At 40.8% G+C, this 23,819-nt stretch overlaps 3 protein-coding genes across 6 annotated transcripts; 1 reads left to right on the top strand and 2 right to left on the bottom strand.

Annotated features, from left to right (window-relative positions):
- Positions 1 to 619: 619 nt before the first annotated feature.
- Positions 620 to 6,069, top strand: usp49 (ubiquitin specific peptidase 49). 2 transcript variants are annotated; one of them, XM_067398903.1, is made up of 7 exons: positions 620 to 794; positions 1,730 to 1,813; positions 3,051 to 4,507; positions 4,618 to 4,822; positions 4,905 to 5,013; positions 5,095 to 5,300; positions 5,397 to 6,069. In XM_067398903.1, exons 3-7 carry the CDS (start codon positions 3,110 to 3,112, stop codon positions 5,498 to 5,500), a joined length of 2,022 nt encoding a protein of 673 aa, XP_067255004.1. In that variant the 5' UTR covers positions 620 to 794; positions 1,730 to 1,813; positions 3,051 to 3,109; the 3' UTR covers positions 5,501 to 6,069. The 2 variants fall into 2 exon arrangements, with proteins under 2 accessions (XP_067255004.1, XP_067255003.1); XM_067398902.1 differs by having other exon boundaries at positions 620 to 988.
- Positions 6,070 to 7,528: 1,459 nt separating this feature from the next.
- tmcc2 (transmembrane and coiled-coil domain family 2) lies at positions 7,529 to 12,945 on the bottom strand. 2 transcript variants are annotated; one of them, XM_067398901.1, is made up of 5 exons: positions 12,880 to 12,945; positions 11,605 to 11,958; positions 10,924 to 11,534; positions 10,332 to 10,467; positions 7,529 to 8,449 (listed from the first exon to the last, which is right to left on the bottom strand). In XM_067398901.1, the coding sequence occupies exons 1-5, from the start codon at positions 12,880 to 12,882 to the stop codon at positions 8,150 to 8,152; spliced, it is 1,404 nt and encodes a 467-aa protein (XP_067255002.1). In that variant the 5' UTR covers positions 12,883 to 12,945; the 3' UTR covers positions 7,529 to 8,149. The 2 variants fall into 2 exon arrangements, with proteins under 2 accessions (XP_067255002.1, XP_067255001.1); XM_067398900.1 differs by lacking the exon at positions 12,880 to 12,945 and having other exon boundaries at positions 11,605 to 12,450.
- Positions 12,946 to 15,268: 2,323 nt separating this feature from the next.
- Positions 15,269 to 19,124, bottom strand: cdkn1a (cyclin dependent kinase inhibitor 1A). Of its 2 annotated transcripts, none has more exons than XM_067398898.1 (3): positions 18,789 to 19,124; positions 16,980 to 17,391; positions 15,269 to 16,826 (listed from the first exon to the last, which is right to left on the bottom strand). In XM_067398898.1, the coding sequence occupies exons 2-3, from the start codon at positions 17,380 to 17,382 to the stop codon at positions 16,771 to 16,773; spliced, it is 459 nt and encodes a 152-aa protein (XP_067254999.1). In that variant the 5' UTR covers positions 17,383 to 17,391; positions 18,789 to 19,124; the 3' UTR covers positions 15,269 to 16,770. The 2 variants fall into 2 exon arrangements, with proteins under 2 accessions (XP_067254999.1, XP_067254998.1); XM_067398897.1 differs by lacking the exon at positions 18,789 to 19,124 and adding an exon at positions 17,488 to 18,012.
- Positions 19,125 to 23,819: the final 4,695 nt, after the last annotated feature.

The raw sequence follows: 23,819 nt of genomic DNA, 5'->3' as shown, positions 1-23,819 counted from the left end.
TTTTCAGGTACTCTTTACACCTCTGCTATCTGATTGCCTAATCTTAACCACACCCCTAATCTTAACCCCTCCCCCATACCTACTCATAAACTTAGCAATACTAGTGGGGTAATAATCTGGCAGGGGGGTCAAAATTTGGCACAACATCTGCACTATAATTCTGGGACTATCTCAACACACTCACAACAGTGAAATGTAAACTGTGAATGACTATGAAAACACCAATCTCAATCTCAGTCAGTTCAAACTCTAGGCTCGATCTGATTTGACTACAGTCGCAAAGCATGCTGGGTAACATTCTCATTGCAGAAACGTGTGTACGTTACTTTACCATACACTGTAAAATCCACACTTTTGTTTGTTTATTAGTTAATATGCACTTGCTTATAATCTTACTGTAAAATAAATCTAATCATGACATGGACAAGGTTAATCTGTTCATTTGACCCCGCCTCTGGAGCTTTAAAACCTGACGGACGTCTCCACAACCGCATGAAAAGCCGGCTTAAAAGCGCCACAGTTCTCCATCTCGACCAATCAAAACAAGGTCGCTAGGCGATTGATCGCTCCTCAGCCAATCAGAGCGCAGTGACGCCGGCGCTGGGCGAGTTCGGTTGAGCCGAAAATGGTGACAGCTCGCGCGTGCGGATGATGGCGGTAAATAACAGCCGAAAGCGAGTGTAAAAAAAACAAAACAAAAAACACGCAAATATTAACCGCGATTTTACTCATCAAACACATTTAGCGGCTGATTCCTGGAGGACTCGCGCGGAGGGGCCGATTAAAGCTGATCGGTGGGTTTTCAGTGTGAGTTTATTCTGTAGCTGCGGCTCTTGCTGGTTTTTGTTCAACGGATTTAAAGTAACAGATCTCTCGCGCCGGTGTAAACACGCACACAAACGCACCGATCAAGCGCCGGGATCAGAACCTCCCGGATCCGCCGCTACCGCGGATTCCGCGTGTCTCCCGGCGGAGCGTCTTTTGTTCTGTAAGTAGCGCTAGCGGGTTAGCACACACACACACACACACACACACACACACACACACACACACACACACACACACACACATACACAAACATTCAAACAACAGAGACAGACAGACACGCACACACACACACACTCATAACATAATAACACACACATACAACACGCGCACACAGCAAGACTCAAACACAGAAACTCAAAATACTAAGAAAGGCTCTGTACAAAAACAAACATGCACTCAATGCACAACAAACACCCAGCTAACAAAAATATCAAGTTATGAAAACATTTCTGAATGTTCTCTGAACGTTTTAAATGTCTTAATATTTTTTCTTGGTTATGCAAATGTTGAGGAAACATTGCATTTGATCATTCTTCAAACATTATGGGAACGTTCTTAAACAACTAGACTAAGACATTTTAGGAAAAATGCTCCACGAATGATGTATCAATAATGTTTTTGTGCTAACATTATTAAAGACCGGATAACTTTGAATGAACTTTCTATTACTGGAAGAATGTTTGTTCATAATTTAAGAGAACCTTGCCGGAACATTAGTTAAAGTCTTGAGAACGTTCCCTGTTAGTGGAGCAGTCATACACCCCTTCAAAACCAGTTCATTCCCCTCACAGGAACAGATGTTGCTAAGATCAGGACTGAACCGTTTGATGGCACTGATTTCACTTTTGTTTGTTTCATGTTCAAGTTTTGGGTGTAAATAACGTGCATTTCTCGTCCACAGTGTTTGTTCGGCATTATGAAGTCCTTTAAACTGTACAGCAGCAGGACACGTCCGCTCTGATGCTGAAGCTCACCGTTTCTCACAGTGAGTCCTTTAAAACATTTTGTGTATAGTAGGAGTGTGACGAGATCTTGTGATATTAAGGTGCGTTCACACGGCCTCGTAATTCCTGTGGTTACGAGATTCTAACTTGTAAAAAGCGTTCACGTCCTCGTAGAGCTCGTACTTACAGCTTGTAAGCTGGGAGTTTTCTGAAACCTCCACCTGACCACTGTAGATTCATTTAGGCGTTGATAATGTAGCCATGAAAATGAATAATTCCCAGTCCAAGGACGTGAACAGCTCCGAATATAACGTCACGTGTTATCATCTCAACATTCCGGTGTATATACGAGGTGAAGTGAATGCAGCATCAAAACGTGACGAGATTTAACTGTTGCTTCAGTTGTAAACTATTGTAAACGTCTGCTCTGCTCATCCAGCACGAGTTGCAGAATCACAGTTCACTGATCACGTGACAAGAGTAAGGCGAGATGACTGACAAGACCATGGTGGACGATTCTTTGCGCAACAGGCACTAAGCGTCTGATAAATGCAAAACTTGTAGAATGCTCGCTCTTCAACCCGCTCCCTATACACAGAATATGTGTGATTGCGAATTCAAAAGCACAAGGCAAATTAGAAAGCAAAAGTAAAATGCGAGCTCCTTTGCGCGCAGAAAGTATACTACATACAATAGTCTGTCTCCCAATATCAAACCTATCTTAGGCTAGGCTGTGTAGTTGTAACCACCTCTTAGTTCTGGTCTCCGTTTGCACGTTGAATATTGAGAGAGTACTTTGATTATTGTTGCACCTAATAAGACTAAGAAAAAACTGTGTGAAAAAACAGCACCACCACCACTCCCTATACACAGAATACGTGCGATCGCGAATTCGAAAGCAAAAGTAAAATGGTGCATGCAAATTAGGCTACATACAAAAGAAAGGTCTGAAGAGACTTGTGTGAAATCATACAGGACAGAAGCACTTTGTGGCAAAACCTTTTAGAGTGCTTGTATATTGAATTTTGTCATTGAGGATTTCTTAGTAATACTGTGCAAAAATCTTCTCATTTCGTTGTTGTGAACCCAATCTCATGTCCCGTCACACTCCTAATGGATAATCTTGCTTTTGATACTGACATGTTGCATTGAAACTTGCATCTTTCAGTCATCAGTCAGTAAGTAAATAGAGTAGTAATGCATTACTTACTTGAAATAATACACATTTGCACATTGTTGTTAACCAAATTGTAAGCAACTTCTCTCCGTTGTCCTCAGGATGAGTGCGGTCATGGCGTGTGGTTCCTGACTCCGAGTGCTCATGCGTGTTGGGAGACATGGATCGCTGTAAGCATGTGGTGCGGTTCCGTTTGGGCCAGGGCCACTCCATCCTCAACCCGCAGATGTGGCGCTGTGTGGACTGTGGCACCACGGAGTCGGTATGGGCTTGTCTGAAGTGCTCTCATGTAGCGTGTGGCCGCTACATGGAAGAACACTCCCTGAGCCACTACCAGCAGACGCAGCACCCACTGGCCATGGACGTACGCGAACTAGACGTCTTCTGTTTTGCGTGCGGAGATTACGTGTTGAACGATAATGTTGAGGGTGACCTGAAGCTCCTCCGAGGGGCTCTATCTACCGTCCGCAGCCCTGGTCAGCGCTCCCTGCGGTCATCAACAGCTGATGGCAGTCTTAGAGTGTGCGAGGTTGTGCGGGACGGCGTGGGGCCACGTCTGCCCATGCAGACGGCCTTGTGGCACCGACGGAAAACTCTTCTCCAAAGTGCCCTGCGCCACTGGAGGAGCCGGCAGCAAGAAGAACAGAGGAAGCGCGAGGAGAAGCAGGAGCAAGAGCGGGAGGAGAAGCGACGACAACGCAGGGAGGTCAAGAAAAGGCTCATGGGAGAACTAGCCAACGTCCCGCCGAGGAAAAGCGCGCGGCTGCTCACCCAGGCTCCACGTCCGACGCTCACCCTCATCCCTCGTAAGTTCCGTGACCCTCCGGAGCGAGTCCCTTCAGCTCCCAAACAGTCCATGCTGTCGCTGTCCAACAAGCCCCTTTCGCGCAAACCGCTCCGCAGCACGGGGCGATTGCACCGATATCACGCCTCACAGTCGTCGCGCCGCAGGAAACTCGCGCCCGGAGTAACGGGACTGCGCAACCTCGGGAACACGTGTTACATGAACTCCATCCTCCAGGTGCTGAGTCACTTGCAGAAGTTCCGGGAGTGTTTCCTCACACTGGATCTGTGCGAGACGGAGGAGCTGCTCGCCAAGACCAACCAAGGTGTGGTGGGCGGGACCGGGGCCCTCACTGCACTGGGCCGCATGGGGAGGGCGAGCGGAGGCGCCACGCCGGGCAGCAAACAGAACGTCCCGCCCAGTCTGAGCTCAGCAGAACTGGTGCAACCGAAAGAGCCGCGGTCCTCATCTCGGCAGCAGATGTCATTGTGTCACGAGCTGCACACGCTCTTCAGGGTCATGTGGTCGGGTCGGTGGACGCTGGTGTCTCCGTTCGCCATGCTGCATTCCGTGTGGAACCTGATTCCAGCGTTCCGCGGATACGACCAGCAGGATGCGCAGGAGTTCTTGTGCGAGCTTTTGGATAAAGTTCAGCAGGAACTGGAGTCGGACGGACCCAGGAAACACTTCCTGATCCCCATCACGCAGCGGAAACTGTCCAAACAGGTCCTCAAAGTGCTCAACACTATCTTCCACGGACAGCTGCTCAGCCAGGTGATGTGCAACTTACCATTTTTAATGCATTTAGGGCTTTGGGTGTATCAGGTATCAGATTTGCCTGCAATAATCCACGTTTCTAAACTGAACTTCCGATGTCCCTGCAGGTAACGTGTCTGTCCTGCAAGCGCAAGTCGAACACGGTGGAGCCGTTCTGGGATTTATCTTTGGAGTTCCCAGAACGATACCACCGGATGGAGAAGCCCAGCGCTGCGACGTGTCAACAGAGCTGCTCCCTGTCAGAGATGCTCGCCAAGTTCACGGAGACGGAAGCTTTGGAGGGCTGCATTTACGCCTGCAACTTCTGCAACAGTAAGTTCCGTCTTTCTTACAGACGTCAAGAATTGTTCTTCCTTCTAGTTGTTGATGCATTTATCAAAATTTCCCGTTTCAGGAAAGCGCCGTAAATCGTCCCATAAGCCCCTGTCTCTTTCAGAGGCCTGTAAGCAGTTACTTATCTGCCGTTTACCTCAGGTGCTGCGGCTACACCTCAAACGCTTCAGGTCAGTCAGAACCCTTCCTGTGTTTTCACCTTGTTAGTTTGACCACACCCCGTCCTAACAATTCAGTCCTTGTGTTTTCAGGTGGTCCGGTCGGAACCACAGGGAGAAGATCGGCGTCCACGTGGCTTTTGATCAGGTCCTGAATATACAACCATACTGCTGCTCGGACGCCGCTCCGATGCAGCAGAGAGAAGCCTACACCTATGACCTATCTGCTGTAGTGATGCATCATGGGAAAGGCTTTGGCTCAGGGCACTACACGGCCTACTGTTATAACACTGAAGGAGGTAAGTCACAGTTCTCGAGACTAGGGTTTACAATTGGTATTATAGCAACCCTTGCTTTTGGCATGCGGTGCAATAGTAATTGCGTTTGTCTTGCAGGTTTCTGGGTTCACTGTAACGACTCTGAGATGAACGTGTGCAGTGTGGAGGAGGTGTGCAGCACTCAGGCCTACATCCTGTTCTACACACAACGCTCCTCTTAGACCTGTCTGTCTATCTCTGTCTCTCGCTTTCTTCTCTCTCTACCCATTTCTCTCTGTCTCTCATTGGAGGTCTGTTCCTGACATCAGCAGTGAGACTCAGAGATTGATTGGTCTCTGCTGGCACAGTCACACTTTACCCAGGGCATTCAGGACCAAACTACACTCACCTGCAGGGTCCAGAACAGCAGGGACACACACACACAGAAATACTGAAGTCCCTCTGCTGTCGAAGAGAGAGACAGACGGATGCTCATCCTGGAGACAGCAATATGATCATCACACACACTCTGAATCAGGAATTCTTCACCTTTGATACTGCGACTGTTTTCTACTCTCTTTCTATTTGGGATGAAATTCAGGAAAACAGAGAAAGCCTCTTCATTTACATCAGTGGTAAATGACTGAACAATCTTATGACGCTGAATGTCTTTAGTTGTGTATGTGTGTGAGTGTGTGTTGAGTGGAAGGGTGTGACTGCTGACCTCTGACCCTTGACCTTTGTCCTGTATTGTGGGAGCACCTGTTATCAACTTTATTGATCTTGTGGGATCTTCCTGATGATAGTGAATAAAGAGAAAATCATGAAATCTCTTGGTGCTGTTTGATTTATATTTGATGCGCATATCATTGCTGATTGAGTATAGAGAGAAAAAGTTTTTTGAAATCTCTTAATCTTGTGTAATTGGTATACTTAAAATATTAGTATGTTTAAACATTAATTTGTCACTCTAAAATAAAGTCTATTTAACCTTAATAAAACCACAAAAATATCAAATTAAATAACTAATAATTTGTTTACTTGCAATAACGGAGAACTGTGAACAATTTGAGAAATTATTGAAATATTTAAAATCTTCGGGGGACTTTTAGGTCATAGAGGTTCGGATAACAAAAACATTTGGGAATTCCTGGTGTTATTTTATGCTAAAATCTTTTTTGTTAAAAAAGGTCATGGTTAACCACCCATAAACAGTAAAAATGGCAAACTGTGAAAGGTTGAACAAACACCAAAGCAATTGTGTGTAATGTTAATACAAAATAAATTTTACATAGACCTACATTAAAAGTACCAATTAATTTTACAAACTCCTCAGAAAACGTATCACTTGCTTTTAAAAATCTGAATTAATATTATGAACCTCACATTTTTCAAATCCAGTGGCTTTTTCTTCAGACGTGCTCACTGTAGTTGTCTAGAAATATTGGTTCAAACTGAACTTTGTTTTTTAATTTTAATAGCTTTCAGTCTGACGTGAAACTTGACGTTATGAAAGCGCGCGCCATTTTAGCGCCTAAATTACCTCAGACGGTCAGACTCGGTAAACGGTCCGTCGACTAGATTATGGTAAGTTTATCCCTATTAATTGCGAAAATTATCGATTTGTAAACATATTAAAGCGCTTATCTAAGCGTACAGCCTCTGATATTACCCATTCTGTCCTCGTTCCTTTTTCCGGGCACAGTTTGTCAGATCAATCTTATTTGCATAATGTTAATTAAAGGGAGCTGCTTCCCATTAGAAAGATAACGAGGCTCCTACCGACCGCTGTGTAAAACCTACATCTGAGCGCCAGGTGGCGCCGTTGAGCGGGTTTTAACACGTTGAACATGCAGTAAACCGAGCAATTTATTAAACGTCGATAAACTACATCACATCTGCTGATTTATAGAGTAGGAATAGGTTTGCGACCAACTCAGAATAAAGGAGCCTTTTTCATAAACGTATGCTGTGTTGTGGATCATCATGAATCAAGTTGTTGATTATCATATTCATCATTTTGAGCCTGAAGCAGGTCTCAGTGTAATCCATCCTGGGATTAATGAATTTGATCTGGATTAAAATCTGCAGCTGAATTACATCAGCAGATTGTCGCACCAATGCAAAAATATGTTCACCCCAAATAATAAAAAGAAAAAAGGTAATACAATTCCAATAGGGTCCTCGCACCATCATTGCTCGGGCCATAATGAAAACAAAAGCCTATATTTGCAAATGTATTTATTAAGAATACAGTGCTGTTGTGATTTAGCAAACGGGTAGAAACATGAGAAATGTGATCAAGCCAATGGAGCGGGTTACACTATTACTGTGTTTACAAAAATGTTCTGATGACAGATGTAGTTGATTCTGATTGATTCTTGACTACTGACGTTACATTTCTGCCTTTTCACCCTAGTCAAATATCACTTAACAATACACAAAGTAAAATGACAATGTTTCGCTCTCCTCCGTAATGAGATATTTCATATATAACAGACACTGAGTTCCACAGAGACAAAACAAACTAAATGCAACACAGTTTTGGTGTCAGCATGTCAAAGTTCCTTCGGCAGTGAAGATGTTTGGATCTGAAATGTGACCGTGTGTTGGTATTAAAGCCATGCATCAGCAGAAGACCATTCTCTGGACTGTCTGCTCTAAGAACCAGTTTTAACATTCATTAGTTAAAGCAAAAATTAGCTCAGTGGTCTAAAACAGGAAAGAAACCCATTCAGAAGGAAAGTCCGGAAATGCAAAGCCAGACAGACCGATTCAGACAGCATCTTCTCCTTACTGAAGTTGTTTATATGTCCTTCAAACTCTCACCCATTTCTGGTACGATGGGAGGGATGTGTCACAGTTCTGAACGTGTATTTTGTTCATCTTTTTCAGCTGGGCAACAGACAGAGCTCAAGCCAATCCCAGTGTTTCCACAGTGTGACCAGGAAGAGCGCCAGGGCGAGGGTGGCGCCAACCCGGGCACGTGTCTTCATGAGGGGTGTGATGAAGTTGGCCATGGTGGAGACGAACACCAGCAGCACCGCCATCAGGGCCAGGATGACGTTGATGAGTTTCCCCAGCAGAGCTCGAGCATTCGCGTTCTCCACGCCCTCCAGCTGCACCACCTGCTGCTGTTGCTGCTGCAGCTCCAGTTTGGTAATGCGGGTGAGACAGGACTCTACGGCCTCCTGCACACAAACACAGGGTACAGAACTTTAGGGGCTTTCGCACCGGAGGAACCTTTTCATAGTTCCTAGAACAATTGGCTGAAGAACACAGATTTTGGCATGTTCATGTTCGCAAGAACTATGAACGATTTTAGTTCTAGGAACTCCTTTTAGGGGAACTAAATTAGCTCCTACTTCAGAGTAGGGTCTAAACCAGTTGATTGGTCAAACGCATGTCAAACACCGGCACCCGTGTAAACATATTCATTTCACGAACATGGAAAACAGCGATAAGGCAGAGAAAAGAACACAACTAGGGCTGGGTATTGACACAATTTTCACAATTCGATTTGCTTTCGATTCGATTCGATTACGATTTCAATTCGATATCGATTATTTTGGATGTAGTATTTCAGTTTCAGTACAAGGCAAGTTTTCTAGAGGAAAAAAATCTCTCAACTAATGCTGTAAACTACACATGTGAGTCAGTTGGTACAACTATAAAAATATTGAAGGTTAAATTAACTTATTTATATACAAATACTTAAATTACACTCAGTGATGTTTTTATTATAAATAAAGTTTAGAATTACATAATAAATAACATTTTTTTTTTTTTTAATTCGTGGCTGTCATAACTGATTTATTCAAACATGTATTAAATATTGAAGAACATTATAATGAATATGTAACGGTGCATAGCTATATTTATCTTTCTAGAGTCACTTTTCTAGCTGACTAATGAGTTTATGGTCACTGAATATGTGGAGGAGAGGATGATCACATGCTTCTCTTTAACTGAGGCGCTAAAGCGATCCGTCACGCCACATTAAACAGTGCCAAAACGGTATTTATTTTCTGAATCTCATAATAAGATGGACGTCATTTGAAATCTGAGACTTTGCTTCATATCATACGTAACAAAGATTATTGTGATTTATTGGATGGAGGAGCTACATATTCTGCTCATTCATCCACTGAAAACAGACTAGACTAATCGATTCTTGGGATTTAAGAATTGATATTGGTTCGTAAAACTGAGAATCGATTAAAATCAAGAAATCAATATTTTTTTAACCAGCCCTAAACACAGCCCTGCAGACAACAGGTAAATGCTTAAATGTCTGTAAATGTCTGTTGTTGTGTTCTTTTCTCTGCATATCGATGATGATATGTAATACTGAAAGTTGTTGGAGATTTCGTCTGTTTGCCGCACTTTTTTCTCTTTCAGTCGCATAAATTCTGCGTTTACATTCCATTTCCGTTATCACGGAATCCAAGACACACAACAATTTTTAGTGTTTGTATATGCCACGCTTAAAGATGCCGCTGTCGGCCACTTCAGAGTGCGATTGCAACCAGGAACATGGCCTGGGGAGAAATTAGTTCCTGGGGAACTATCTTAGTGGCTAATACCTATAACTGAGTTCCTAGAACTATTCGGTGTACAAGTGTACAAGTTCCAAAGTCCCACCAGCGAGAGTTATTTATTCTCTATATCAGTGTGCACCGTTTCTGAACTCCCTGAAACGCCTCCATTGTAGTCTTGTGTTTTTCTTCTGGGACAAACACATTACAATATTCCTCATTTAAATAATTCCTGCCCAAAATAAAGGGCTGAATTAGTTAGTAGTGTGTTTGAACTGATGGTTATGGTAAGGGGCAGGACATTTCCCAAACACACTTGAAGCGCTTGAACAATCACAACACACTGCTCCAGCTGACCAATCAGAGCACATTGTGCTTTTCAGAAGGAGGGGCTTCATAGAGACAGGAACTAAACAGAGAGTTACTGACAGACTGGGAAGAGAGGAGCTGCAACAGTTTCTGAACATTTAAGCATGAAAACCTGTTCTAGTAGACTCCAAAACTAAACTGCACACTCTTTGTTATCGTTGCTCACCTGGATGTCTCGCGCTCTTTCGTACGACTGGTACGCCACCTTCTCCTCCATGCTGGCCAGCTCCTGCTTCAGATTGCTCATTTCATTCTGGTGAAGTTCCGTCAGGTCATTCAGTTGCTCTTCCAGACGCTCATATCTGGAGGAAAACGAGAGGAGACACACACCTGAACATCCGGCTCTGGAAAAATAGTGAAGTTCGATTCTTGAACGGAGCGTTCTTTTAAGCCCATAACCAGTCGAGCCAGTTCACAGATTCGAACTTCAGTTCCGGATTGATGATGCACAGTGCTAAATGAGCCAGTGAGCATGTCCAGATGGGTTACTGAACCAAAGAACCGGTTTGAAATGAATGAATCAAATAGAACCGACTCACAAAGAAGCGAATGAGCCAGTTCTAATTGTCAAAGATGGACATGCCCAAACTGGTTCTTTGGCTCAATTACCCATATCTGGACATGCTCATTGGCTCATTTGGTGCTGCACATCATCCACTTGGGACTGAAGTTTGATTCAGTTAACCAGCTTAAAAGAACGATTAATTTTAAGAATCAACTGGAAAGCCCCGGAACTGCTATATGTGGTGCGGTTTTACCTGTATCGCTCCTCCTGCAAGCACTGGGTCATGTAGCTGTAGTCGCTTTGCAGCTGCGCCTTCATGTCCTCGATGGCGTCCTCCATGTGCACCTGGCCGACTTTGATCTCCTGCAGGCCTTCCAGCAGCGCATCCCAAGAGGAAGACGAGGAATGGTGGTGGTGATGGTGGTGGTGATGTCCGTCCAGTCGAGGGCTGCCCATGGCTGCTCCCATCCCTGACATGGCCCCGCCCGCCCCGCCGGAGTTGCTGCCGCCGGCTGACCCAGAAGTTGCACTGGAGCACTCGTCGTCGCTGCCGTATTTGGGGCTGGAGACCAGCGTGGCGCTGCCGCTCAGAGCTCTGGGCGTCTCTTCTGTGTGCCCGTCCTCCAGAGTGTCCTTCAGGTGGGCGATGTTGTCGGCGCTGCCGAACTTGTTGCGGATGAGGCTGGCGAACTCTCGGGGTTTCGAGACGACCGCGGTGTGCGTGAGCGCCGAGACTCCGCCCTTCACCCCTTCCACCACGCCCCCTCCGAACCCGCTGATTCCTGCTCGCATGTTTGCACCTACATCCTTCAGCCCCTGGTGCATGTCCCGAAAGACGTCTTTGGGCTGCCGCGCGGGACCATTCTGCGGGAAAGGGCTAGACGTGATTACTCTGGAAAATGCAGATTATTCATGCAACAGAACGCTCATTTACCTGCTCGATCTCTTTGAGCTTCTTGTGGTAGTGCTCGAGTTTCTTGTGCAAGTGTGCGATGGTCTGCGCAGACTTCTGGTTCTTCTTCTCGAACACCTGTTTGATGCGTGACGCCTGCTGTTTGTCCGCATTATGGGCCAGTTTGAGATACTCGGCCACATTGGCGTCACGGGCTTCTTGTTCCACGCGGATCTGCTCCGTGATCTTCAGGATCTTCTGCTGCAGGTGCTCCAGAGCTACTCGTGTTCTCGTGACCTCGCCGTCTGATCCCGCCTCCACGCTGATGTTCCCATCTGACCCGCCATGGCTCACGGAGGGCGGCAGGCTGAGAGTGGACACTTCACTTTTATCCAGCTGTGTGAGGGAAAACATGAGCGCACAAAGCTGAATTGCACTGTCATGCAAACGTCAAACTTCTGATATGAAACCACAGGCACTAATTTTAACACCTCTGTCATATGCGCGGCAGCTGCACGAGTGAGTGGTCACGTCTGTTTACAAGCCGAAGAGAGAGAGACGGAGTGACCCAGTTTTGTTCTGAAAATCTCTTCATACACAACCTCTCAGTAAATTAAGAGAAGAACTCCTGCAGATTTACACCGACTACAGCACTGAACAGTAAACATCAGCGCATGATGTGAACGTCACACCATACATCTGAAATGAATCATTCATAAACGCAGCGTCACAATTCGCTCCCAAAACACGCTGCATGAATGAATGCCACACGCATACGCGTTAGAAAGTCGTAGCAAATCAAATCAACCTGCAGCCGTAAACAAATGAAGTTGCAGTGCAGGGAACATGCGTGTAAGATGCATTAACCTTTACATGTGTGTTCAGAGTGGCATGAGGGGTTACTGCAGGCCGTAACACGCATGCTAGGATGCGTTTCTCTGAGACGAGGTTTGTTGTGTTTCACACACACGACTCCTCTAAAGGTCAGCGCGGTCCATGCATCTTTTAATGCATGTGAGTCATGTTACCTGCCAAGAGCATGCGCATGTGTGCGATCTACAGGCCGCATTCAGAATATAGGTTGTAATTGACTGGTGCGGGACAGCAAACACACACACACACACACACACATGCATGACACCTGCAGTGAAAATCAGGGATGAGTGTTAGGCGAGTTAAACACAGCAGCAGAACAGCGCAAGAGAGAGAGAGAGAGAGACGGGTGATGATGGACAGATGGATGGATGGATGGATAGATGGATGGATGGACGAATGAATGAACAGTACAACACAGAAGACTAATTTACGATAAATTACCATGATCTTCAGTGCAGGATGTGCAGCTTCACTGCAGAGACGTCTAAGAGGGCCATTTCCCTCCTGTCTCTCTCTCTCTCTCTCTCTCTGTCTGTGTTCACCCCTCCCCCCTCCTCTATCTGTCTATCTCTCAGTCGAGTCTGCCATGCTTCACATTAGAGTCAATATCGGCTGCGTTTTCTCTTCTCTCATCCTTTTCTCATCTGTTTCTCGCGTTTCTTTCTGGTCTCTCCGGCCGTGTGTTTGTCTGAGTGTTTCGACGCGGCTGCAGAGCAGATGAGCAGAGGGGGAGGGGAGATCAGCGGAGCATGCGTCACACACACACACACACACACACACACTGCAGCTTAATCTATGTGCATTTCATTGTGCATGTTCTTGAGAGCATGATTTGGGTGTGTGTATGTTTTCAGAGTGACAAACACATTTTTAAGGGATATATGTGTGTGTTTGTGTGTGTGTGTGTGTGAGGTGGGACATTTCCCAAACTGACAGGAGGGGCTGATGGGAAACGTTGACCTCCGTCTCATAGCAACATGCTTCACAACAACTGGGTCACTGTGTTGAAGAACAGCACCTGCTACACACACTACACACCTGTGATCTGAGTCGCTGTTCTTATTTCAACTAATATTTCAGGTTAATTAACAGTATTGACATCTCTGGCAGTCAGAAGATTGCATGTGTTTATTTGTCCCTCGATGCTCATCTATAAACATGTTTACAGAAATACACTGCAAAAATAAAGGTTTGAAACACGCAACTATCACACGGTTTAAAAAGAATGGAAGCTCATTTCTGCCATGGGATAAAAAATAATCATCTCACAATTTCAATTTATTTCTCACAGTTCTAAAAATTCACAGTGGCGGAAACAACCTCCCATATAACATGAAATTTCAACATTTATTAGATGAAATGGATTTTCTTAATTCATGTTCTAAGTTATTTCACGAAATACATACATTTCAGCAAAATCTTGCTCCGCCTCCCTTTCCCCTTGCTTAATTTTAACTAATAGTCAAATATTTATAGTCATTGTTTTAGGTTGCTTTTTAAAGTGTAATAGTTGACACAATAATTTAATTGGACTTAATGGTAATATAATAAACTGCACTAAAGCTAATATATATGATGAAGGAAAAATTGAGGTGGGAGAAAAACTTTTGCTTGTTTTCCCCCAAGAAATTTGCAAAACTTTTGTATTTCCCCCGAGAAACTTTGCGTTAGATTGCAAAACTTTTGCGTTTCCCCTGAAAAAAATTGCGTTCACTCGCAAAACTTTTGCGTTCCCCAGAGAAACTTTTTGTTAGATTGCAAAACTTTTGTTTCCCCTGAAAAACTTCGCTATTGTATTTCCCCAGAGAAACTTTGCATTAGATTGCAAAACTTTTGCGTTCCACAGAGAAACTTTGCGTTAGATTGCAAAACTTTTGTTTCCCCTGAAAAAATTTGCGTTCACTCACAAAACTTTTGCGTTCCCCCGAGAAACTTTGCGTTAGATTGCAAAACTTTTGCGTTTCCCCTGAAAAAATTTGCTTTTGTATTTCCGAGAAACTTTGCGTTAGATTGCAAAACTTTTGCGTTCCCCAGAGAAACTTTGCGTTAGATTGCAAAACTTTTGCGTTTCCCCTGAAAAAATTTGCGTTTACTCACAAAACTTTTGCGTTCCCCAGAGAAACTTTGCGTTAGATTGCAAAACTTTTGCGTTTCCCCCGAGAAACTTTGCGTTAGATTGCAAAACTTTTGCGTTTCCCCTGAAAAAATTTGCGTTTACTCGCAAAACTTTTGCGTTCCCCAGAGAAACTTCTTGAAGCAAAACCTTTGCTAGTGCAAAAGCACTAAAATATATTTTTTCCATTACCATGTCCCTTTACTGGCATCCTAAAAAAAAAAAAAAAAAAAAAAAAACGACTTTTTATCTCAGAATTGTGACTTTTTATCTCACAATTGCGTGATATGAAGTCAGAATTCTGAGATATAAAGTCGCAATTGCGTGATAAAAAGGATTCTGAGATATAAAGTTGCAATGAATCTTTTTTTTTGTGCCTTTTTTTTTTTTTTGGTGGCAGAAACGGGCTTCTATAGGCTCCATACAAAAGACAGATTTAAAAAAGTGTCAAGATTGAGATACTGATTGAATAACCTGTATTTGGAAATACATCACATGATGGAAGTTAAATGCAATTTCATGTTGACTTCAAACATAACATGTTAGCATGATAGATACAGTATGATAGATTCACTTAGCAACCCAGAGAACGTGTCAGTTTAAACAAATAACCTAGAAAAACACTTTACGGCACAAAAAACATTTTTTAGAATCAACAGCATGGATAGTTTCAGTGACTCATTTGTCCAAATCAATTGTACACACCAGAGTTTCTCTTCATGAACAGCTTTATTAAAAGAACAATTACATGTCAATCTACAATACAATATTTATCAAAATAAATACGCATATATTCAGAGCTCTTTAACAATAACGGACCTGTGCAAGCTACACTACTCAAAATAACAAGTGCAATTCTGAATCAACAGCGAACAATCCGGATATCAACAGAATATTTACAGACAGGTCGCAGAAATCCACAAGCAGGATTCAAGAAGAGCTAGAACAGATTTAATGAACATTTGCTGGAATTCTAAACTTGAATAGAAAAGAGCTTTTTATCTTAATTACTCAATGTATAAAGTTTGGCGTTCACATCTCTCATTAAGTTTATTTTAGACGTTATCGCTCCAGGTTACTTGTATTTCCGTGACAACAGGAGAACTGAGAGTGTTTGTAAATATGCTGTAGCTCCAGCGGCCGCATCACGAAACACGAGCAGAACAAATTTCTGTTTTTTTAGTTTTAGTAATATTTTGAATTTTTTTTTTTATTTTGTTACGTGCTTTTATCATGTTGTTAGTATTTTTTTTTAAATATTAGCATTTAGGTTTATTTATTTCAGTTTTAGTTAGCTTTAGTTTTTATTTATTTGCAGTTAATATTTTAAGTACTTAAACTTATTTCAGTTTATTGCCAAGCCAACAGTTTTTCAACTAATATTTATATTTTATTTTATTTCAGATTTTTATCAATTAACAGAAATGTTTTTAACAGTTTCAATTAACAATAATAACCCTGGAACAAATATCTTTGTAAAACATTTGTACGTTAATTTCCGCACTAAATTTAACGCAACATGATGTACGAATCATTGTACGAAAAGTTTCTGCTCGTGATTCACGAACGACGGCAAGTGTCTGTAAATAAAATTACGTTGCAAAAACGTAATCGCAGCTCAGCTACGAGACGTGTGTGAGAACATACTGGCAGCTTAATTGAGGTTTACGTTTAACAACAAGAATAACTTTTGTGTCAAATAAAAAAAATAATTGGCACCAAACATTTAAAATTAGCTACATGTTTTGTGCAATAAAGCAATACATTTGAATATGTGCACACTGAAAATAAAATCAGTGTTTTATAATATGTCATATTTTTCGTAAATAAACTCTTTTTTCGTGGTTCTGAAAGATTCATTTATGGACGTTTCGAATCTTTCCAGAATCTTTTCGTCCCCTCCACACATCGAATTTAAAGGGATTTTAGCACGTTTTCTTAAACATAAGATTTGCATAAATGATAACCGTTGACATGCAAACATATAAACAGGAAGTACTTAAAGAAGAATGGCAGATTCCTGAATAACACATGATGGAAGAATGAACAGTTCTGGAACAACCTGGTTCCATGACACTGAAAAAATGCTACAAATGATTGTTTAGAGTTCTTAAAAGGATGAAGGTAGATGACGGCATAGAAAAACAGTCAGTTACACGTGTTCTTCCTCTGAGGATATGAGTCCAGACATGACACACGGGAGTTCCTGAGTGTGTGCGTTATTGTCCTGATTTACGGGGCGTGGCCACCAGCCTCTTCTTCGCCTGGTAGAAGTCTGTTTGGGGCGTGAGACGATAACGATTAGTCAAACTCTCATTCATACCTTTCTTTGTCTAGAGATGTCATTACTCAACATCTGCATTGTGATTCAATACATTATTCGCCACAGATTTTTTAAAATTCCCACCTTCGGCCCCGCCCACCTCACCTGTGATATTCGTTTGTTTCCTCTTCAGCTCTGATCTCTTTTCTGGCGTTTTCTCGATGTCCTGCGGCACCGAACCGAATCTCTCCGGGGTCCGGGGGATGTTCTCTTTCTGAGTGTCGGACGACGGTTCTTTGGTGCGCTGCCTCGGATGCTCGCCGTCCTGACAGCTGCGGTACAGCACGGGCACCCGCACCCCGGACACGCCCTCCCACTGGAAGTCTCCGCCCTCCAGTGGCTTCTCTGAGACGAAATCGAAGCTCCAGCGGCGCGATGCGTCCTCCAGGTCTTTCCTCAGGGCGTCACGGTACTCCGCCTGAAGCTGCTCGCGATCCACCGGACCGAACAGGTTTCGCCTTGCTGGCCCGTTTCCGAGGGCTCGCAGGATCCGCTTGTGCGCCGCCATGACCTGAAGCTGCAAAGACATGAGAGATGGTTACCAGTGTCTCCAAACACTAAACAGTGCCTCAATATTACAACTCAACCCATGCATTTGAGTTCTCCTGCACACCTTGTCCTGTCTGACCCGTCTCCTGCTCTGCGCTGTCATGTCTGAGTGTCTCTGCTGTTCTGTGAGCAGCTTTTAAAGGCTGCGGTGAGTCATGAGAGGCAGTAACATGTGAGGGCATGTTCCACTGCCTGCAGTGACAGTGTCTGACCAGCAGAGGGCCACTACACTGTTTTAGTGCTTTACAAGCGTTCAATACACATTATATCTACAAGGAAAACAAATTGATTTTTTCTTTACAGGGCTCCACCGCACCAACCAGGACCCTTACACACTGAATATTCATACAAAACCACTGCTACACTAACTGTATATTTCATTAAAATAATACTTGAGATAATATAGTAAACAAAAATATCATTTTGACACTCTTACTATGACAAACCAGCGTCTCACAATAAAGCCCAAAGTTCACATTAGAGAGACAGAATTTCATATTTAATAAATCAATAAATGATCAACATATTTTATATTTAACTTTTTAAAAAAAAAAAGATTTTAGCCTATACCACCTACCAAACATTTTTTTTGTTTTAACATGTTTTATTTAAACTGTTAACTAAAAAAATAATTGTGATAATATAATGAATATAAAATAATAATTTTGACATTCTTAATAAGACAGTACTTAAAAATCAGCATCTCACAATCAAGACCAAATTTCACATCAGAACGTCAGAATCTGACAATTACATATTAAATTTAATAAATCAATATATAATTGTGATATATAATAATTTCTCAAAGACTTCTCTTACATATAATTATTTTTATTCATATTTTTTAAAATACATTTCTATCATTCATGATGTCACTGCTTTCGGTCACTACAGTTCTTCTGAGTTCCTATTGGTTTATGTGATGGAACGTGCAGTTCATTACGAAAAAAAAAAAATTCAAGACGGCAGCGGGAAAGCGAACGTTTGTTTGATTGGTCAGAAGTGACACAGACACGCCCACTCTGTGCTCTCGGTCCACGTGAACAGGATTCTCGTGTAAGCCGGTGGAAAACAGGTCGCGACTGTGACATTTCACTTCACAACAACATTCAAACAGCGATAAAAATCAATCATAATGATCTATATTTGAGTGTCAGGGGAAAGTTTTCAGTTACAGTTCGTCTGAGATGTTTATATTACTTGATTGTTATTTAAAAGAGCCAAGAGAGTTTTAACTAGTTTTGTTATTAGTTTGCATAATTCTCTCGTGATAAATGATAATCCACTTTATAAACACTTTGTGATAAACACAACTTTAAATCAAACGCTATGAAGGTGCAAAACGATGAAAAACATGCAACTTACATGATTTAGCTTCTGAGGAGAGTTGAAAAGCGGTAAAATGGCTGTTTGCTGAGTAACCTTGAGAGGTTTCAGATATCCTCGACAGCAGTATAGAGTTTAAAAGAGAACTTTAGTAGTGCCTTTGGGTGAAAGTGTCGAGTAACTCAATCCTGGCGAGATTCGCGAGATTCGAGCTGTTCTTCTAGCGCTGAAGGGACTTTCTGAACTTTATGAACTACGGTAGGCGTGTCCAGGCGGTGGGCAGGGCCTAGTGGAAACTGCACGTGGACTGAGCCCGGTAAACACATGACAACACGTGAGCGCGTGTGCAGCGTGAACGCGCCTTCATCAGGACATTCCAGTGGATCTGCGTCACAGAAAAGAACAGAATCTCCCGAACTGAGCGGATCCGCCCAGGACAGACGCGCTATTTTTACTCGAGAGTGTGCTACTATTGGTTTTAAGTGTTTATTTCCCTTTCTTGTAGAGCATGGCAATTAAATTACAGAAAAGTAAAGTACATTCAATTATCAAGCAAAAAAATAAAAAATAAAAAAAATTCTTGAACATACTCTACACTGGAAGGAGCTCTTAGAAATAATTGAAAACTTCAGTTAAAAATACTAAAACAATTTTTTTTTACTACTACTGCTGCTGAGCCTAGCTTTCACCCGTTAACCCTAGCTTTACTGTTTTTACATTTTTTAGCTTGTAAACTTGATTTCTGTTTCATGTATAATTAATTACAGGCGGAAACCCCGCACAGTTGCAAAGGATTTTGAGTAAAATTTAAAATAAATTTCAAGTATAAAAGTGAACATTTAGAATTGTACACTTGGTTTTATTTTGCTTTTTAAAGACTGACAGAAAACCTATGAGATTAATTGTGAATATTTTATTTTATTAATAGCCACGTGAACAGCAAGATTTGAAAACAAATCTGCATTTTGAAAAACAGAAATCATCTCACATTGTTTGTTTTATTGTTTCTCCACCTTGTTTCCAATACCTTTTTAACATTTTTTTGTTATTTTTATTTCTTTGGTATTTATGGAATTCCATTTCTCATAATAATAATAAAAAAAATCATGATTTAGTAAATCATAATTATGACATAAAAAGTTGATATTATGAAATACTAAGTACATACATGATTATGAGATGAATTGTCAAAACTATGGCTTAGAAATTCCAAATTTTACAGAAATGTGAAATTCTGAATTAAAAAGTCAAAATTCTGAATTAAAAATGACAAAATGTCAAAACTGATTTAAAATGTTGAAATGACAAAATGTAGAAATTACGAATCAAAACATAAAGTAAAAATATATAAACAAACACTAAAGTAAAAATATGACATAAAATGTTGAAATTCTGACTTAAAAACAATTATGACAAAAAGTTAATATAAGACATAAAATTCAAAATTCTTAATTAAAAATTCATAATTACAACATAAAAAGTTGAAATTGATTTAAAGAGTCAATTATGACAAAGTTGACATTTTTGACAAGTCAAAATTGACAAGTAAAAAAAACAACAATTAGAAATTGACAAGTAAAAAAACAACAATTAGAAATTGACAAGTCATAATTACAGCAAAAAATTTAAATTGATTTAAAAAGTTGAAATTATGGCAAAAGGTCAAAAATTTTGACATAAGTCAATTGTGACATAAGTCTAAACAAGTCAATGACAAAAAGCCTAAATTATGACAAAAGTTGAAATTTCCTAAAAAAGTTTTTTTTCATAAGATTTACAACTACGTGACTTTTTCCCCATGTGTGGCAGAAATGGCCTTCCATAGATTTTTGACAAATGTAACTAATATCTCTGTTCTCTTACAGCAGGAAATTACAGACGAGCCCCGCCCACATATGAGAGGAGACCCTCATTATTAATAAAACTAATAACCTACATCATATAAAGATTCAAAGTAAGCAACACAATTAAGCTGACGGTACATGTCCAGGAAAACAGTTTCACAGTAAATAATAATGAGAAATAATGCGTCAGGTCAGGGGTCACGCTTCCACTGGAACTCAACTTGCATATGGCTATTGCTGGATGCCAGTTATTGTAGTTTATAAAGTTTTAAATATGGATATTTTTATTACGAAAACCCATGGCTTCGCTTCAGAAGGTCTTTATTAACCCCCTGAAGACGTGTGGATTACTTCTATAATGGATGCGCTTTTTTGGGTTTCAAAACATCAGTTACTCATATACACCTTAACCCTAACCCATTTTAATATCTCTTTAAGGACCATGGTATTGCATTTTAGTACAATTGATTTTTTTTCCCCCTCAAATGTATTTATTCCATATAAAACAGTAGGGTATAGGAGCTAAAGGTGCCTTTGATTTTATTTTCCTCTAAACCACTAGATGGCACAAAAACCATCCGCTTTTCAAGATGCACAAGGAAATTTGTCTGGTCCTTGACGAGATTGCAAACAGCAACGCAAAAATTCTGACTTAAAAAGTCATAATGACAAAATGACAAGAAGTCAAAATTGACAAGTCAAAAAAAATAACAAAAATTATGTCATAATTATGTCATAAGTCATAATTACAACAAAAAGTTGAAATTGATTTAAAAAGTTGAAATTATGACAAAAAGTAAAAAAAAAAATACTTAATTCAATTGTGACATAAAAAGTCTAAACTGACTCGTCAATGACAAAACGTCTAAATTATGACAAAAGTTGAAATTTTACATAAAAAAAAGAGTTTATTTCATAAGATTTAAAACTACGTGACTTTTTCAGTGCAAAGTTGATTGTGTTATAATTTGATAAAATATTTTATGTTTTTTTTTTTTAAATGTTGTAGATTTAAGCGGCAAATTTGTCTGGCTATCACCAGACCAAGCTCAATTTAAAATTGAACATTGGTCTGGGGAGTCCGCTATGTATTTTCTACTGCAGAAGAGGCGTGATCAACGAGCATTATTCACGCAATTGGATAGTCCTTCAACCAATCAGATCAACGATCCAGGTGACGTACTTTGCAGAGCGACGCGAAAACTCCAGACAGGTTTAGTTTGTATTGGTTTGTAGCATTGATCAGCGGTTTGCAGAAGCAGCAATGGTTTTTGCAGGTTGTGCAAAAAAAAAAAAAAAAAAAAACTGAAAGTGAGTGGTATTTACACCCACACGAACGATTTGTTTGCTAAACTAAAGAAGTCATTCAGCATCATCGAGAGGTTAAAAGGAATTGGATTGACGGTCGTGCTTGCCGTCGCTTCTCTATCGTCATCGTGTTATACCCGCCAATAGCGAGCAAGGTGGATAAGCCAGTCTGTGATTGGTTCCTGCAAAAGTGTAACAGAAGCAGTAGAAATGAATGTACGGGTTTCCAGACTGAGTTGCCAGGTGAAATCAAATCGGCAGCAGATCAGGCTGGATTTACACAGTCTAGTAGCAAATGAGAATCGTTACAATTATTGAATATATTTCGAGACAAAGGTCTTAATGATTTTCAGTTTTGTTCAAGATAATTAAAGCAACAGTTTTTCAATAACGGAAGAATATAAAAAATATGGTATTTGGGGTAAAAAGCACCACTGCTTATTAATTAATGATAATAAACAACTGTCTGATTTGGTTAGATTCAGATGGTAAAATATCATATATTAGTTTGGGTGTCTATCTTAGAGATTATCACCATATTCATAACAAAACCATCATATTTAAAAAAATATGACATTAATCATATCATATAATAAAATATAATTTATTATAAGCATTGACCTTCTTCAATGCTTTCATTTACTTTTTAAAATATTTACTTTTTTAAATATATTTTTATATTAACATGTTTTAATGATAGTATATTTATTGACCAAAAATTAAGTCTTTTATTTATAAAAATAAACCGAAATTAGTACAAACTTTGCTAAATTGACTGTTTTGAACATGTAGCCTATTAACTTAGACATTATACAAAACATACATTAGCTAAAGTGTTTGTTTTAATACTGTGTCTTTAGTAAACAGGACAGCACTAAATAAAATGAAAATCAATTAGTCAATCAATCACAGTTTGTTCACTAATGAGACCGAGTCCATGTTTCCCACGACAATCATCAGGAAAGGCCTTCATTCATTAATTAGTGACCTCTCTTCATTAGTGTTCGCGGTGTTTTGTTGGAAGTCTGACAGAACATTCCACAGCGCGAGGAAGCCGCGGGAAAATCAGCCAGCCACCCGACGCGTGACTCATCAGAACGTGACGTCACGGAGCCATGAGTAACTCGAGGGAAAGAGCGGGAAGGTTTGAGTTTCTGTGGTACCTGTTCATTCAATGAGATTCATTGGGTTTAAATGAACGTTTCGTGGCTATAAAAGATATTAATATGATTGAATTCAATGAGCCTTATGAGCTCATATTAATTGAAAGATACATGGAAGACTTGTACTTTTAGAAATGTATTAAACCAAAAGAAGACTGAGTGAACTGCTAAAAGCAAAAAGGGATTTAAAATGGTGAAAAACATAAACGTCTTCTGGTCTGTAAACTAGCGAATGATCCATCATTACTCACTCATAATAGATAGATTTAACCAACCACACCTCTGGCAGCAGTTACATAACATTTGTTCTCAAAGTGGAGGGGTTTTCAAGGACTTTGACAAGCACCACCCCTTAAGTCAAGCTTAAATAAGAGGTTATCTTGTGATCTGTGGCCTTTTGAAACCACGTGACTGTAGGGTTAGATGAATGACTGCTGGCATTTCAGCAGTAGATGGTTTAGTCTGAATTACTACATCATTTAGTGGTCAAGAAAAGTCCTGAATGAAGGATTTGAACCTACCTTTACACCTCACCAAACCAGAACCCATGAGTTTTCTTGTATTTTAATGCATAAAGATGCAGTTAATACTATATATAAAAAAAGTAATATTATAAATGTGTGAAATGTTTAGTTATTACATTACACCATTGCGTTTTTTTGTACTCACTGTAGTACTGTCCTGTATGCAAGTTTCATTTATATACTTAATTTATGAACAAAACCAGAACCAATGTAGGGTTAAAGTTCGCCCTC

The sequence above is a fragment of the Chanodichthys erythropterus genome, chromosome 10, assembly GCF_024489055.1.
Source record: "Chanodichthys erythropterus isolate Z2021 chromosome 10, ASM2448905v1, whole genome shotgun sequence".
Lineage (NCBI taxonomy): Eukaryota > Metazoa > Chordata > Actinopteri > Cypriniformes > Xenocyprididae > Chanodichthys > Chanodichthys erythropterus.
The sequence above is the reverse complement of the archived record's forward strand: the minus strand, read 5'-3'. Positions and strand labels throughout refer to the sequence as shown.